At 45.4% G+C, this 18,285-nt stretch overlaps 1 protein-coding gene and 1 long non-coding RNA gene across 2 annotated transcripts in view; one reads left to right on the top strand and one right to left on the bottom strand.

The window, feature by feature from the left end:
• Window positions 1-5,668: 5,668 nt before the first annotated feature.
• Window positions 5,669-15,914, top strand: LOC132649562 (retinoic acid early-inducible protein 1-alpha-like). The gene is made up of 6 exons (XM_060373577.1): window positions 5,669-5,760; window positions 6,252-6,380; window positions 9,878-10,126; window positions 10,392-10,649; window positions 11,270-11,461; window positions 13,144-15,914. Exons 2-5 carry the CDS (start codon window positions 6,290-6,292, stop codon window positions 11,422-11,424), a joined length of 753 nt encoding a protein of 250 aa, XP_060229560.1. The 5' UTR covers window positions 5,669-5,760; window positions 6,252-6,289; the 3' UTR covers window positions 11,425-11,461; window positions 13,144-15,914.
• LOC132649563 (uncharacterized) overlaps window positions 7,388-18,285 on the bottom strand; it is a 51,487-nt gene continuing 40,589 nt past the window's right edge. Inside the window, exon 3 of the long non-coding RNA XR_009588063.1 lies at window positions 7,388-7,820. This is a non-coding gene — a long non-coding RNA (uncharacterized LOC132649563). The remainder of the gene's footprint in view (window positions 7,821-18,285) is intronic.

Genomic DNA, 18,285 nt, shown 5'->3' with positions numbered 1-18,285 from the left:
GGGAGGGAGATACCTCTAAAAGATGTGTTCTTGTACAGGAGATTTTTTTTTTAATTCTGGCTTTTGTTTTTCAATATGAAAGAGAATTGTTCTTTCAAGTTCTGTAAAGAATTGTGTTGATACTTTAATGAGAATTGCATTGAATCTGTAGATTGCTTTTGGAAAGATGGCCACTTTCACTATGCTAAAGTCTACATTTCTTCAACCATGTTCATAGCAGCTTTATTTGTAATAGCCAGAATCTGGAAACAACCTAGATGTTCCTCAACAGAGGAATGAATACAGAAACTGTAGTACATTTGCACAAAGAAATACTACTCAACTATTATAAACAAGTAAATCATGAAATTTGCAGGCAAATAGTGGGATCTAGAAAAGATCATCTTGAGTGAGGTATCCCAGAAGCAGAAAGAACACATGGTGGTTTTTACACATATAACATAGGATAAAATACTAAAATCTATAATCCTAAAGAGGCTAACCAAGGAAGACCCTAGGGAAGCTACTCAATCCTCATTCAGAAGGGCAAACTCGCTAGGCAGCAGAAGCAGGAGAGGACAGGGAACAGGACAGGAGCCTACCACAGACAGCCTCTGAAAGACTCTACTGATCAAGGTATAAAAAACAAAACAAACAAACAAACAAAAAAGCTGAGACTTATAGCCACACTTTGGACAGAATGCGTGCAATGTTATGAGAGAAGGGGGAGGTAGAAATACCTGGAGGGGACAGGAGCTCCAAAAGGAGACCAACAGAGCAAAAAAACCCAAAAACAAACAAACAAACAAAATCCCTGGGTCCTGGGGGCCCTGCAGAGACTGATACCCCAAGCAAGGACCATGCATGGAGAGGACCTAAATCCCTGGCTCAGATGTAGCCCATAGACTCAGTCTCCAAGTGGGTACCCTACTAAGGGGAGCAGGGGCACTCTCTGGCATGAGCTCAGTAGCAGGCTCTCTGATCACCTCCCCCTGGTGGGGTGCAGCCTTGCCAGGCCACAGAGGAAGACAATACAGCCAGGCATGATGAGACCTGATAGGCTAGAGTCAGATGGAAGGGGAGAAGGACCTCCCCTATCAGTGGACTATGGGAGGGGCATAGGAGGAGAAGAGGGAGGGAGGGTGGGTTTGGGAGGGGATGAGGAAGGGGGCCACAGCTGGGATACAAAGTGAATAAATTGTAATAAATAATAATAATTAAAATAAAAAGAGGACATTGGAGGTTAGGGCTTGGATAAGGAAGATCAAGAGGGAAAGGAGGTAAAGGAGGGGAAGAGTGAGAGGTTGAGAGTTTCCAGCAGAGGACAGGGGATTAAAGCTAGGGCTAAAAAGAAGGACTTGGGTGGGGGTTCTGGACAGTTGGAGTAGGTCAGGAAAGAGAGTGGAAAGGGAGGGGGGAGAGGGCAGTGGTGGGAGGTGAGGCCAGCCAAGACTGGGGACTAGGGACAGAGACAGGGAGGATATGAAGAAACCTCACACACTTAGTCACTGACACTTCCCCTCTGGCTACAGGCCCAGGACTACTGCAAGGGCCCAGGCACTGACTTGACTCCTTGACTTTCTGTCCTGCTTCAGCTGCTGAAGGTCTCTGAGGGTCCAGACAACGCGTGATGGGCACAGGTCCCACTAGCTTTTGCTGAAAACCGAAGAAAGCAATGGTCACCCTACATTAAATCATAAAGTTTCAAGATGCACAAACCAAAGGAAACATGAATATGCAAATGTGCCATTTGAGCTGGGGACTTCAGCACTCCTTTCTCAGTGACCCAGCAACATTCAAGAAGACCCAACTTATTTTTGCTAACATTTCTAGAACACTCTAAATTGGGACAGCAAAATGAATCTTCTATTTCAGTATTTGTGGGACAATCAACAATAAAACTTTTGGTGGGTTTTTTTTTGTTTGTTTGTTTTGTTTTTTGTTTTAAGATAGGATTTCACCACATAGCTCTGGCTGTCCCGGAACCCACTATATAGACAAAGTTGACTTCAATCTCACAAAGATCTGACTGCCTCTGGCTCCCAAGTGCTGGGATTAGAGGCATGTGCTAATACCATGCTCAGTGATAAAGGTCAATTTGAATGATTAAAAAATTAAAAACTGTATAAAGAGTAGATAATATGAAGGCCACCCTATCTTCCAACAACAGAATTAAGTATGAAATGAGATATATGTGAAATCTTCAAACATTTCAGTGTTGAGTAGCATTGTGCTTCCATATAGTTGTATAGTGAATGAGGATTTGATAGGAAAATTTAAAAATACATTAACATGTGCAAGAATGAACACCAGGTCTTAGAAACACAGTAAAAAATCTTAGGCCTATAGCAACTGGGTAGAACAACTGAGCAGATGTCTTGGACAGCTTCTGACAACCCAGGTCTCCAAGAAATAGATGAGAATGAAATGTTTGCACTGGCGGAAATCATTCCCTTTGAATCATTCCCTGGGAGCCTGATAGGATGGCCAAAACTCACCAGACATGTCATGAGAACTCACCCCTTCCTGTGTGTCAACAAGCAGAGGGACAAAGTGACAGGAGCCTTCTAAGTCAGGGGGACAATACTGCAGCCACAGAGGCATTTTGGTAGAAGCTCAAAGAGCATTGTCCAGATATGAAAGTCATGTTTCTGCAGGAATTATTACTAAAGTGGAAATGATAATGTTACAGAAAACACAGAGACTTCAGCCCAGAATTAGTCTCAAAAACACATTTGAAGCTAATGGTTTGATTCTGGGAAACTTGGGAGAAGTTGAACACCAAGTAGGAGGGAAAGATGGAAAAATCATTTTCTCAGCTCATCCAACTGAAAATTCTGGTAGAGAAAGCACTGTGAACTATGATCCACTCGGATGGAGGAGAACAACAACAACAATAAGGCACTGTGGACATATGAAAAGACTAAGGAGCAGGCAGAGTTCCCCAGCGTAGACAGATGCAGCAGTGGTCCCCTGCAGAAACTAGGTCCTGCAGGAGCAGGAGCCATGACAGAAGGGCGGGCTTCTGAAGGGACTAGGTCCATTCTCTTCCCACTTTCCTCCTCCTTACAGGGTGAACTCTCAAACAAAGCCCAGGAGCCTTCCTAGACAGCACAACACACAGAAATATGTGATGTGTTCTGAAAGTTTTCAAATGACAGAATCTGGGAAGAGGTGATTCACAAACCTTCTTCTAACAACTCAAAGGAGGAAAGGAAAGGTGAAGTCATCTCCTTAGTTTAAGTGCATTACTGTCTGTCGATAAGGCAGATTTTGGTTGTTGTTTTTGTTCTTGCTTTGGGCTTTGGATTTTTGTTGTGTGTTGTTTGTTTTGTCATACAGCAGTCAAGCACACAGATGGCCAGTCCTGAGGGGGCAGCATGCACCTGGAAAGTGCAATAACCTGTGGCATGCTCTTTCCACGCATGTTGTTTTTACATTTCTAGACATGGTTTTTCTGGGTAGCCCTAAGCTTTCCTGGAACTCATTCTATAGACCAGGCTTACAATCAAAGTAAGGAAGGTTTGCAACCAACAACCTTAATTTACACTTTAAAAATAAATGCAATTCTGAGCAACTTCAGTAAAACAGAAGACAGAAAATATAATGATGGAACAAGAATCTGCAAAATTAGAAAACAAGCTACAGGAGAAAAGAATCAGTGAAGTAGAAACAGCTTGATGAGGACCCTGGTTCCTGCACCCCTGGAGCTCCCTGCCCTCACATGGACAAGGAAGGCTCAATAGACCCAAGTCAACCAATGTGCTGCACCAAATGAAGGGAATGAAGGGCAAAGTTTACCATCCCCTCAACAAATGCAGAAGGAGGTGTGGAAACTCAACACACTGCTGATACAATCTATCCATATACTAGGAATGGGAGAATTCCCTTCCAGACACACACACACCCTCAGAGAGAGGGAGAGAGAGAGAGAGAGACTTATAATGCAACACAGCTAACAGCATATTTAACAATGAGGAGTTGATCCCAGGAGGTTCAGTCTTAACAACTTGTACTCAACAGCTAGAGTATTGAAATGAAATGCTTCAAGAGTGGAAACAAAGGGGTGAAGAAATCTCTACTTGTATATGACATGATAGTGAACTTAGAAAATGCTGAAGAGCCCAGCAAAGTAGAATTAGGAGTACTAAATCAAGTATTGTAGAATTTAAAAATCACAACCCAGACGTCCCTCAGTTGAGGAATGGATACAGAAATTGTGGTACTTTTACACAATGGAATACTACTCAGCAATTAAAAATGAGGAAATCACGAAATTTGTAGGCAAATGGTGGGACCTAGAAATGATCATCCTGAGTGAGGTATCCCAAAAGCAGAAAGACACACATGTTATATACTCACTTATATAGTCCTACAATATAGGATAAATATACTGAAATCTGTCCACCTAAAGAATATAAACAAGAAAGAAGACCCAGGGTACAACGATCAATCCTCACTTAGAAAGATAAATGGGATGGACATTGGATGTAGGAGCAAACAAGTAACAGGACAGGAGCCTACCACAGAGGGTCTCTGAAAGATTCTACCTAGCAGTGTATCAAAACAGATATTAAGACTCATAATGAAACCTCTGGCAGATTGCAGGGAACCAAAAAAAGGGGGGGGGTCAATATGACATGGAGAGGACAGGAGTTCCACAAGGACCAATATATCTGGGCACAGGGCTCTTTTATGAGACTGTTTCTCCAAACAAGAACCATGTATGATGCAAGCTAGAGCCCCTGCTCAGATGTAGCCCTTGGTAGCTCAGTATCCACGTGGGGACCCTAATAAGGGGAACAGGGACTCTCCCTGACATGAACTCGATGGTGGGCTCTTTGACCTCCCCCCACCCCACCCCGAGAGAAGCAGCCTTGCTAGGCCACAGAGGAGGACTTTGCAGCCAGTCCTGAAGACACCTGATAAACCAGTATCTGATGGAAGGGCAGGAGGTTCTCCCTTATCAGTGGACTTGGAAAGGGGCAGGGAGGAGATGAGGGTGGGAGGGTGGGATTGGGAGGGAAATAGGAAGTAAAATACAGCAGGGATACAAAGTTAACAAACTGTAACTAATATTAAAAAAAATTTAAAAAGAATTTAAAAATAAGTTGTATTTACATACACTAATAACCAATGAGCTGAAAATTAAACTAAGAGAGCTGCTTCACTGTCAGTATCATCAAAAAGAAATAATTACAAATAAACTCAGACAAACGGGTAAAAAAAATCTGAATATGAAAAACTGCCAACAGGAAAAAAATTGAAGGGCACACCTGTGTTCACAGATTAGAAGAAACACTGTTACAATGCTCATAATAATCAAAGTGGACCTATAGGCTGTATGTAGTTGCTATTAACTTCCTATAGTATTCTCCATTGGGGGAGGGTCCACATGGCCAGTAGTGGGACAACAAAGAACTTGAGGGTGCACCAGGGGCTAATGGGGAAGGGCCCTGGGGAGCAAATGAGTCAGGGATGGAGAAGAAAAAGAGATAAAGGAAGCCAGAAAGAGCAGGTCTGAAGGAGAAGGAGGATGTGTGCGAAGCTAGAGAAGAAACAGAGGAAATGCAGGAGCTTCTACCTCCCTAGGACCTGAGTGGAGCCTTAGAGTGCCCCGCCCGGCGCTGTGGGCGTGGACCTGATGCCAGAGGAAATGGGCGGGAACAAATTTCTCTCATTTTCCAGGCTGCTCGCAAGGGACTCCACTAAAGGCAGAGACTTCGCTCTTTCTCTGTCTTTCCTGACTCTGGCCCGGGGTTCCCGAAGGCTCAACTGCTGGTGAGTGAGGTGAAGGGGCCGCGGGGTGTGGGCGCCCTGAACAACTTTGTCCTGCGCAGTCAGTTCAGAACGGAGACGTCCGCGCGCCCTTGGTTCGCTAAGTTCATAGTTGTCGCCTCCGCGCTCCCGAGGGGGCAGGGACCTCGGTTAGCAGGGGGGAGGACGAGAACCACGGGGCCAGGAGGGTCCCCGCAGACACGTAGGGAAAGTGGACTAGGAACCCGCAGAGTGAGGTGAAGGGACCGCGGGGTGTGGGTGCCCTGCGCATCGCCCTCGGACCACAAAGTTCACAGTCCTCGCCGCGCGCCCAGCGGGGCGGGGAGGAAAAGCAGAGCCACAGCGCCCGGAGTGGTCCCCGCAGTCACGTAGGGAAAGTGGACTAGGAACCCGCGTGGAAAGGCCTGACTTCACAGCCGGGGAGCCTGGAGCTGCAGGTCCCTGCGGGGTTTCCTCTGCGCGCGGGTCCTGAGGAATCCCCATCCTCTCCCCAGCTCCACCGCTGAGGACAGCCCTGTCTCAGGAAGGAACCATGAAAGAGGGAGCAAGCACCAAGTGCGATCATTCCCTGAGTGTGACACTTTTACTTCTCCTGAGCTTCGTGCAAACCACGCTGTCCCATGGTGAGTTTCCAGGGTCCATAGAGGGGGTGGGGTTGGGGTGGGAGTGAGGGTGAGGGAGGGACATGGAGGACAGACCGGATTCCGAGTCATGAATTCCGGGATCCTGGGCTACCAGGAAGCCCTGGGCTTCTTTTCTTCACCACCTCAGCGACCAGGAACCCTGACTCTGTCTCTGTCCCACCAGGGCTTCAGTGGATTGAAGAAGTTAGGGGGAAAATTACAGCGAGGGAGGCACTGAAGAGAGTGGGGACAGGGGGAAGTTCCTGGTGAAGCCCTCAACACCTTCTGGGTCTGCAGGAAGCCTAAAGCCCAGTCACCAGGACAGGATGTGCTGGACACAGGGCAAGACCCCTATAGGAGGCTGTGTCACACCCCTGGACCTAAGGCATGCTAGTTCTGGAGACTGCCTTCCCTGGGCATTCCTCACAAGCCCCTTTGCCCTGGAACTTTCTTTCCCACCTTCTCATGGTACTTCTCCAGCAGATCCCAGCTTCCAGGGACAAGATGGCCACACCTCCCACATTCTTGTCCCCTCCCTCATTCATTTTTCCTTTTTTCATTCTAGAGTTGTTTTGTTTTAAGGCAAGGCTTCTCACTATGTAGCCCACACTATAGACTCTGAAACAAGCCTTTCTCTCCCTTGGTCTACCAAGTGCTGGGGTTACAGGACTGTGACACCAGGCTCATCTTCAATGCAGACAGGGCTCATCAACCACCCAGCTGCTCAGCTCCCTTCCCTGCCCATCTAACCTTCCCAACTTTCCAACCCACAAAATGCCTTTTCACTGCTCACCCACCAGGAAGCAGTGTGAGCTCATGCCTTAAGACACCCCAGCTACTCAGGGCTGGAGCACCTTGTCCTCTAGGGAGGACCCTGGCAATGGTACTGGGTGGAGAACTATGGAAGCTGCTGCCCTTGCTCCCAGGCCCATGTAGTCTGCCTCCTGGGGAGATGGCATCAGATAGTGGTGTTCTTTAGACAGGAGAGGGTTCTTCTGTTCTGTAAATGCAGGCACTCATTTTTATTCAGTTGGGGGAGTCTCAGTGTATCTCTGTCTGCATCAAATACTCAATTCTGCATTTGGTGGGACAGCAGCAGAAGGTCACAAGCTGCTGAATGAGACAGCAGATGTGTCCTCTAAGCCAGATTAGGGAATACTCCATGTACCAGGATTGGTACCGATCCCTCCAGAGTGTCTTCAGAAGTCCTGTGAAAGCTGCATGTTTCCCAGACAGCACTGGTTCTTTGCTGCCTGTGACTTCTGGGTCAGCTAGAAATGACAGCAGGAGGTCCTGAACTTAAGGACTGTTGATCTCTCCATTGCTGTCCAGTGGATTCCTTGGATCCCATGGAACACAGAGGATACTCCTTGAAGCCTGTGGTCCTTGCTGAGGGAGAGGTGGCAGCTTCCTTGAGAACGGACCTGACCATGGCAACTCCTTTAAAAGAAAGCATTATTTAGAGCTTGCTTAGCATTTCAGAGGTTTAGTCCATTTTTTTTTCATGGTGTAGAATAGGTCAACACAATGGCAGATATCATAGCTGAGAGTTCTGTATCCTGACCTAAGGGCAGCAAGAAGAGAGAGTCTGGCTTGGAATAGGCTTTCTGAAACCTCAGAGTCCTCCCCCAGTGACACACTTCCCCCGACAAAGCTACACCTACTCCAAAAGGCCACACTCCTAATTTCATATCACATCTCCTTTGACATGGGTATTCTGGTCCTTTTACACAGCCCTTCACTACCCATTTTAGAGGTGCTGGATTGCGTATTCCATGCAGTATCTGACCTGGATCATGCAAGCCATTCCTGTAGCACGTGGGCATTGTCTGCAGAAAATTCTGTGTGCTGACCACTAATTGTCCTGTGTGTCCTAAGCTTGGGGAGTACTCTGAGTGGTAAAGTGCCTGCTTCACAACCATGAGGACTTGAATTTGATCCCTAGAACTCATGTAAATGATCTGGGCGTGGGGCTGTTTGCTTTCATTGTCAGTACTAGGAAAGCAGAGGCAGGAGAACTCTGGGTCACTGGCAGCCTGTCTTGCCTATTGATGAATCCCAAGCATCTCAGAGACCTTGTCTGATCGACACTATTGTGGCACACTTGTGAGGCTACAAAAATGGTTTCCTTACTAACATCTGGAGGTCTGTGCATCAATACTCCCTTCCAAGACGTTTGCCATTTTAGTCTTAGCAGGAGTAGTGCAAATACGATGTCAGGAATGCTTTCTTAATTCACCTTCATTATTCACTGTTCCTCATTAGCAAAAGGGTTTCTTTTCAAGATTAAAAGTGGATTTCCCTAGAGATGAGAAATGTGTGTTTCATCCTGATCCATCAAGTACTAGTTTTATGATGTTTAGTTCACAAGCACAAAGCTAGTTCTCAGGCCCCCGAAGCTCCTGTTCATGTCCACCAAATCTTCTGCAGGGGTGTACTTAGAGACAAGGAATCTTAGCCACTCAAGGACAATGTCAAGCCTCAGGAGGGGTAGGAAAAGGAAAGTAGAGAGCATAAATCTTGGAGATAGGAAGAAAATAAGTGCCTGAGGAGGCAGAAAGAAGAAGGGAAGAGCAAGTTAGCTGAAAGAGACAGGAAAGGAGTTCCCAAACCTGCAGCACTCTACCTCATAGCAGTAGGTTTGGGGAGGGAGGAGAATAGGCTGTTTTTAACATCCCGTTTCTGCTTAGAAATTTAATTCTACTGCATATTTCTAAAAGCTTTCTTCCACAATTTGTTAAATTTTAGATGTTAGTGCTTATGCACAAACAGCGTAAATATGTACAAGCCTCCCAAGGCCTTACCTGCTTCTGTGCGCAGTCTGTTAACAGGATGGCTCCAGGCTATTTTGTTCTCCTAAGCTGTTAGTGAAAGTCTTGGAGACCAGGGGCCATAAGTGTGCTGGGAACCAAGACTTCCAGGGAAGGGGAGAGACTGGCGCTTCCAGCAGGTCACAGACAGACAGATGTCTCCTTGAGCATGAATTAGAGGTGTGGTTGAATGTGGGAGAACCTGAGATCTGATGCCCAACATTGTGTGAAGGGGCCCAGTGGGGACATGACGAGCTCTGTGCTCACAGGTGGCAGCTCCCCATTCCAAGCCAAGCTGCACATGACTCCAGGAGCCTTTCCTGAACACACAGGCGCCATGGTGAATTCACCACGTGTTCTATGTCTCCTTTCCCCTGTGTGCTCAGCAAGAGTTTCAGCCCCAGGAACATGGATCTTACGTGGTATATTTTACTCCTCAACACTTGATCATAGTCACTAAAAGTACTTGTGAGATAAATCTTCCTGGTGACACTTTGTGCACTTGAGTTTTACAAGCTAAGACAGTCAACGATGGCGCAGAAATGAGGATCCAGAAGTTGGTGGGCCTCCTGAATAGAGGATTTTCATCCTGTGCTTTGCCCTTCAGAGGGATGCGGGTGTCACAGGTCCACGGTCCTATGGCTTTCTGCTCCTACTTTGGCACTCACCTGCCTATTTCTCTCATAGACACACACTCTCTGTGCTGCAACTTCATTCTCATGCCTGGTACCACACCTAGAGAGTGCCACTATGCAGTAAAGTGCTCAGTGGATGACGTGGTTTTCATTCAGTTTAATGAAACTGAGGTCGAACTTTCGAATAACATGGGAAAAACAGCAGATGCCACCAACGTATTGACAGAATTCAATCGAATCCTGATAAGTGTTTTAGGATTGTTGAATCTACTACTACTTGACATGAAAACAGAGACCAGAGGTAAGTGTGGGACAGGATGGGGTAAGCATGGGATAGGACCTATCAATAAGACCAAGGAAGTGGGCAAGCTTAGGAAGTGGGCCGTGGATGTATTGCCATAAAAGAGCTGAATATTGATCCAAGCTGGAAGTACATGGTACCTAATGAGTAAGAAATGGCAAGCCAGGAAGAAAGAGCACAGGTCCCTAAGTGTGCAGAGAGAGACCTGACCACTGAGGGGGAGACTGTAAGGGTAGAAGATGATGATTATGTGTGACATTTGCAGGAGATCACATCTTACAGGGCACCATGATAACTCAGTGTACACAAGGCCAACTCACTAATGCTTTCTATAACCTCACCATTGATGGACATCCTTTCGCAAGCTTCAATTCAATTAGCAAGAATTGGACAGTGTATAACAATGATACCATAAGGACATGGAAGATAAACAGAGAACTAGAACGGGCTCTCAGGACGTTCTCCATGGGAGATTCCCTTCAGTGGCTCAACAGATTCTCACCACACCGGGAAGAAAGGCCAAGTAAGTCATTAGGTGGTTAGGGCAAAGCGACGTCCACAGGGTGGGAAGGGCATGGCGGTTCTCTTGAAAAGTCTGGTGCCTTCCTTATGTGGGGGTCAGCAAGTGTACGTAATGGAGCATTTGATAGGCTGAGTGGTAGACAAATGCTGTGGTGCTCTTCCTGTCTGGAGGCCAGTGAGGACCACTGGGTTCACTTACATCTCAACTCCCAATGTTCTCATTCCCTGTTCACCACTGTCCCAGGCTCTACGTGGCTGCTAATGGGCTGCAAGTCTGTCTGCATCACTGTAAATTTCCTGCATTTTCTTCCTCCGTTATGGCTGCCCTTCCACCAGCTCCACCAGCACTTTCTTTGGCACCATCAAACACTATCAATTGTTCCAACATCCAGAAAGTTCTACCCACAGTAAATATGTCACATGGTTTGGAGGTTCAAGACATTTGCTTCCATTGGTAGTGAGATAAACTGTGTGAGAACATCTTACACACATCCTATTCATCCATCCAGGATCTGGTAAAATAGTTATCGCACATGAATTCCTTGTGCTGCCTAGAGAGAGAAGTTGCTGATGGAGGTGTGTTTTTTGTTTTATCCATATTTTTTTCTCATTGTTTGAAAGGACCAAAAGTAAATCCTCAGGATACTACCCAGCTTAGCTCTGCCACCCAGATTCCACGTACTGTGAATACCACACCACCTACATCTGCCAGCGAGCATCAACACACCAGCTGGATTCTGTATCTATTACCTTTAATCATTGCATTGATCATCTGAGTAGTCTTTGCAGTTGCCTGGATTGTGAAGAAAAGAGGTAAGGAGCAGGCTGGGTTCTCACTCTTGTGCTTGGTAGTATTATTCTGGTGAGGACATAGGAGAGGGGTCCTAGTGTTTTCATCCAAACCACTGTTCATCACAGGGTCTATCTCTCCACTATAACAATGCCCCTTCTTAGCCTTGAACCCCTACTCTGTAGTGATATTATACTGTTGCTGGGTGCAGGAGGCTGGCAGAGTCAGCGAAACCATACAGTCAGCGGAGGGAAAAAACAGGAAAGTCCTCCTGAGGTGACAGAACCCAAGGATCCAGATACGAGAGAAGGAAAACAAAATGGGGTGTTCCCTTCTCATGACCCAATCAAAGGTTCCCTCAAGACTGTGATTAAAATGTTTGCTTTCTGAGGATGACATGATCCAGCTCAGGAATTCCACTTAATGCCACAGAAGTTGCCATCACCTGCTGTGTCTTCCCTAGACCATGAGAAACATTGGTGGAGCAATCCTTGACCGCACATTGACTGGGCTTTCTTTCAGTTCTATCTTATGTGTGCGTGTCATGTGGATGCGTGTACTTTGTATGCACCCATGTACACAGGAGACAAAAATCCACCATGCTCCCTGAGAGACAAGCTGAACTGGAGCTAGGCTGGCAGCCCTAAGCGCCCTCGCTCCCCTGCTTCTACCTCCTGGATGGCTGAAATGACAGGCTCACCCCGCCATGCCCAGCATTTGACTGGGTGGTTGGAAATTCAAGTTCAGATTCTCATGCTTCCCAGGAAGGGTCTCCCCAACTGATCCATGTGCCCAACCCCCCAGATGAATTCTGAGGATAGTCTGCCCACCTGTCCATCACGTGACTGCTCAGACACCTAGAGTGGCCCTTAACTGCTTTCTAAACCTCGTTTGTATGGTCTGCCGTGCTCTTTCCCGAGAGCCGCGTCTTGTATCTACTTAGTTTTTCCAAATATCTTGTAAGACACATTTGCTCACCATCTTTTAGTACCGCCAGAGAGTCCCTCCGTGTGAGATGTGATTGGAGCGGCTGGTGAGAGTTTTATTAAAGAGGAATGTACTTATGGGAGCTTGGTGGGGTTTAATTATCTGTGATCACACTCCTTTTTGTGTCTTGTCACTGATGGGCACAGACTACAGCTGACTATGCTAACTCGCTAAATACAAAATGGAGACTGAATTGAAATATGAAGTAACATGAGCTGGGCACCTGCACAGCAGAAAGGATAACTGTATATTTGGTCAGACCTACAATTTCAGTGTGTGGCATGTCGGGGCAGGAATGTTGCCAGAAGAGGTCAAGCCTGTTGTGGGTTATATAATACAAAACTCAAGGCCAGCTTGGGGAATAAAGAGAATCCTTGTCCCGAAAGCACACATTTGAAAAATGAAAATAATAAGGCCAACAAAGACAGAAATATAGGTATATTTTTCTGGGCTTTCATATTTTCATACTATCTGTTTTTTTTTTTCATGTTGGCTGATTTTTTTATTCACAATCTCTTTTTCAATATGCTTACAACACATTAAACATTTGAATACTTGCCACACAGGAGCTTGGAGTATCTAGAAGGAAAATGAAATAAGAAAGGATTGTGCGGCTGATTCTGTGGTCTGGATGTGGGGAGTGTCTGAGAAATGAAGGAGAGTGGGGTGTGGCAGCTGGGGGCTCTGGAGCCCACTGTAACCCACTTTTTGTCCACAGGTGCTCCCTGCTGCTCCTCTAGCTCTGTAGTCTGATCTACAGTTGTCATCAGCAGCTGTGTTGGGTGACTCTGAACACTGCCTGTGGCTTCTTCAGCAAAGGAGCAAACGTATTTCTGATGGTATCTCTGAAATCTGTGCTGCTGAGTTCCAGACTGGTGGGAAACCAGGAGACTGATGGCATCAGAGCCTCACGCACCAGGGCATCACAGTGCAATAGGCTGCTGCCATCAGGGACTCACTGTTTTGTTCCTTTTTCGTTCTTGTTCTCACTTAATTGCTTTGTGGACAGCAAGCTGGGCCTGGCTCTAAATTACCCATCACTGTCTCAAACAGTGACCTGCCCCGGGTGACTCCATTTGCCTCCCCTCTCAGTGAAAAGCAGAAGGTGCTTGTCATGACAACTCACTCTTTACAGACACACGCTCTGCCCAGGACCACCCGTGATTCAAAGGCTGAGACCTAACTTAACCCTAAAGGAAAGGGTGTCACCTGTTCACTTACCAGAACAGGTTGGAAGCAGTGAGCACACGTGCATATCAAAACCACATCAGAGATCCAGGACTGAGGATTTGGCTCATCATCAGCTGGACCCTGAACAGGCCACCTACCCCTGCAATGGTTATGGCCCCCACAAGCTTGCCATGTGGTTGCCTGAAGGAGCCTGCAGGCAGAGAACTCCTGGCCATCTTAAGGCTTCAGCTCCACCCAAGTTCTAATACGTCCCATGGTATGAAACCTTCTTTGGAGGTCTCAGGACAGGGAGGAAAGATGATAATAGTGACTGAGGAGAAGGAACCCTAGAAATGTAGAAGTAAGGAATATTTTTAATTAATTATAGTTTATTCACTTTGCATCCCAGCTGTAGGCCCCTCCCTCATCCCTTCCTAACCCTAACCTCATCTCTTCCCATTCCCCTCCCCAAGTCCACTGATAGGGGAGATCCTCCTCCCCTCCCTCTGACCCTAGCCTATCAGGTCTCATAAGGAGTTTTTAACTTGACCTCAGATTCTGGTTATTCATTAGAGTCTGGAGGTGTTTGCTAGTATGTTGTAACAAACTTTCACTAAAGGAATGAACAAAAATCTCCAAGAGGCTCCTAGAAACCAGCTGTTTAAGCCTTTGTAGGTTAAGCGCTCTTACTTTTTCTCAGGTGAACCCACAGTGACAGGCCTTGTACAGCTGAGGATGAGCAGGACCTGATAGGAGCTGTCCAGACATCCTCATGGCCCTGCTTTCTGTGGAAGAAATTTAAGGTGAACTTAATCCCCTGGTTTAATACCTGGAGATGGTCCTGGAAACATGGAGTCAGAGCTTGAACTGTAGTTATCCTATATTAAGTGACAGCCTTGACCATAGACGGAGACACAAGAGGTCAGTGTGGAGAAAAAGCCAATGGTGCAGGCTTCAAAGGGGTTGCTAGACTTAGAGTGGGCAGTAATTCACGATCACAAATGTAGATTGATTAGGATGTAGAGAGCTTTAGGAACTTCAGTTCTCCCAGTTGAGCAAGGTCCTGATGAGAATTCTGGCGTAGATATTTAATTTTACATTATTTTGATGTGCTTTTTTGTTGAGTGTTTACGACTGTATAGGTGACCACCAGCTTCTTGTTATTGTTGACAGCTGTATCTCTTCAGGGGTTACTTTTAGAGGTTTTGGAGACTTTTCGGAGCCCCTTGTTTTCAGTTTTTCTCTACCTGTTATCTGCTGAACAAAGGGCATTTTTCTGTGAAATGACCTAAAGCTCAAACTCTGGGCTCTCCATGGCCTCTGAGAAGGTATCAGATGCTTTTAGTGCCGCTCCTTTGTCCTCTACCCTTGGACATGGCCAACCAGGAGGTAAAGTGACAAAATCAGCTGTCAGTCCAGCCCCTGATCCCATGACTATTGGAAACTCAGAAAGTCAGTTACATCAGACTTGAAAAACAGATACTGGCTTTTAGTCTGATATATATAACGTCGTGAGTGACCAGCTCACAGCCCAGGATAACTATGAATGCAGCCATATCAAATTTAGGGACATCCTTAACATATTATGAGGCAGTTTTGAAAATATTTTAAGTAACTTGATTGTACAGTTCTCAAGCGTGAATTATGGTGATAACTTTGTGACACAAGATCAAAAGATTAGATGCGTTTGATGAACAAATGTTGACTAAAACAGATTTTAAATCATCTTGACTCTCATAAGCCTTCATTGTTAAGAAGTTAAAGTCCTGACAAACTCAGACGTAATTACAAGCAATTTTCTTCACAAACCATAAATGTAGTCAAACAAGCTTTTTTTTTTTTTTTTTGCTATACAGCTTTAAATTACATGTCACAAACCTTGTGACAAACAAAATTTCTGCTTTTTCACAATCTTTAGCAATCCTTTAGGATGGAATTCATTTGTCATAGAAATCCTTCTTACCCATAAGCATATTCTCTCCATCAGAAATACGACTCTCTGTCTATATAAGCCATCACCATCTCTTTCTTGGCTGCTTCTTTCCTTTGCTAAATGCCTGACGTAATTTAGGATTCTTGTTTTCCTGGAAGATATAAAACCCTAAACACAGCAAACCTCATCATGTTTCGTCTTTTACAATAGGTTTAGATGATCAATATTATCAAATCATTGGTTAATGTTTTTTTTTCACACTTAGCTTCACTAAGTTGGTGAGATTGTTTGTATAATGCTGATATTTTCTTTTTTCTTCACAAATTTAAAGCAATCCAATGTGTAGGCCTTGCTTCTGTATTAGGAATTAAAGGATTTGAACTAAACTTGCATGTTCTCTTGCTTATTTATCACCTGATTTAAGTTAATTCCTTTGAGGAAAGGGCGCTATCGAGGAAACATACCACAGAGCATCTACCTGACGTGAAGAACTGATACAACAAATCAAAGACACAGGCAAACAGCTGGGCCAGACCACAAAACGACACAAAAACGATTGCACGGGTGAACAGAAGTTTCCAGAAAGACTTGCCCCCACACAAGCTAGTGGACTGAGCAGGTGCTCAGTGACAGGAGAGAATGGATGCCACAGGCCCCAAGGCACATTGACTTGGGCCAGATTTATCCCCTTAGGACCCATTTATTACCTTCCTCCATATAGAACTTCACTGTTTTGTTTCTGTTTTGTTTTTTGAGACGGGGTATCTCTGTGTAGTCCTGGCTCTCCTGACTCACTCTGTAGACCAGGCTGGCCTTGCACTCACAGAGATCCACCTGCCTCTGCCTCCCTGAGTGTTGGGATTACAGGCGTGCACCAGCATGCCCAGCTACGTAACTTTACGTTCTTGTGACAATTAAATATGTCCTTAGAATGTATGAACAATCCCTGTAGGTCCCCCCAATCCAACAGCAAAGAATTTTATCAGCTAGCATCTGAGCCTGGAGTTGAGATTCACTTGCTGTCCTATCCACCTGATGGAAAAGTCTGACAAGTCTCTAGTAATCTCTGTAGTGTGTAGTAGACTGTGGTACTGGCTGATTGCGTTCTCTGAGACCCGGTAGAAGGCCCTTCACTCACAGCTTTAAGGACCTGGAGGGTTTTGACACTGATGAAGCTTGTTATTTGAAGAACTGACTTTGTAAAGTCTTAAAGCATTATGACCCCATGTGACTGACTGAGGTCAGGGGAGCATCTTGTTTGAAGGCTTGAAGAATTTTTTTGTAAATATATATATTTCCTGTTGTGGTGTCTTTTTTTTTTGTTATCAACTAGACTACATCTGGGGTGAACTGAAACCCTAAAATGGCTAGGCACGCCTGCGAGAGAATCTTTCCTTAACTGGATTCTTGGAAGCAGGAAGATCCAGTCCTAATCTAGTTCATTGAGGGGGGAGACACACCTTTAACCCTGTCCTTATAGGGTGGGAAGACCCATCTCTAATCTGGGCCACAACTCCTGTTTGCAGCCTGTACAAATCATGAAAGAAGGAAGGTCTCTCTTTGCCTGCTTTTTCCTACCCTTGCTACCATGTCCATTTCTTCTGTGGCATTAGAACCTACTTCTTTGGGATTCAGACACAGACTGAAGAGCAGCTAACACCACCAGCTTCACAGACTGGAAAATTGCTGCATTTTTGGAGTTTTAGTACCCAGGCAACATTGGTGGTTCAGCTAGACCATGGCTTAAGTCATTCTAATAAATCCTTTCTATATGGAAAGATTCACTCTCCATGTTCTGTTACTCTAGAATCCCCGAATGATGTACCTGTCACGTGTTCAAGACCATGTAGGTTCCATGTAGGTTTTTGATGTGAGCAGACGAGGCTCATTGTGATTTTTTTGAAGACTTAAGAGATCACCCTTCCCTCCAATAACTTTTCTCACTTAATAGCACTTTCTGTGCAACCAGACACGGTGCCACACACCTGTAGTCCCAGTACTCTGGGACACAGAGACAGGCAGATCTCTGTGAGCTGGAGGCCAGCCTGGTCTACAAGGCAAGCCCAGGACAGCCAAGCCTACACAGAGAAACCCTGTCTCAGAACTCCAAAATAACAATAATAATAATAACACTCTCTGCTGGAATGAGTAAGGGCATCGCTGTCTGTATGGTTCCCCTTGCATGCACTGAAGACATTTCCCTTGTGATGACTCATTCTTCTTGTCACAGAATGCATGATGTTCATACCTAACCTCTGTAACCTCCATGATCTCTTTCATCAGGAGGACAGATGTCTTAGCAGAACTATGGCTGCTCCTGGCTTGTCTTCTTGTTCCTCTTCTACCTGGGACCTAGATGACCAGGGAGTAAGGGCCCAATTCATGACTGTACCATACAATCCTCACCCACATGAGCCTTCATGCGTGGGCTTTTGAAGGAATAAACACACCAGTCTTGAAGAAGAGTTTGTCCCTTCAAACGAACTTTCATAGAACATTGAAACCTTGAATCAAAATGACTTGACTCTTAAAACTTTTTTTTCACTATTAAAATGCAAAAAAATTTAAAAAAATATCAGTGAAAACCACAGGCAGTGATGTGGAGCAAGTAAGATATTTGTTCTTTAACTTCTACACATTTCTTTTATTTTTTTATTTTTTTCTGGAGACAGACTTCCACCATGGAGTTATGGTTAACGGGAATTCTCTATGTAGACCAGGCTGGTTTCAATCTCACAAGGATACACCTGCCTTGGA

The sequence above is a fragment of the Meriones unguiculatus genome, chromosome 20 (assembly GCF_030254825.1).
Source record: "Meriones unguiculatus strain TT.TT164.6M chromosome 20, Bangor_MerUng_6.1, whole genome shotgun sequence".
Lineage (NCBI taxonomy): Eukaryota > Metazoa > Chordata > Mammalia > Rodentia > Muridae > Meriones > Meriones unguiculatus.
The sequence above is the reverse complement of the archived record's forward strand: the minus strand, read 5'-3'. Positions and strand labels throughout refer to the sequence as shown.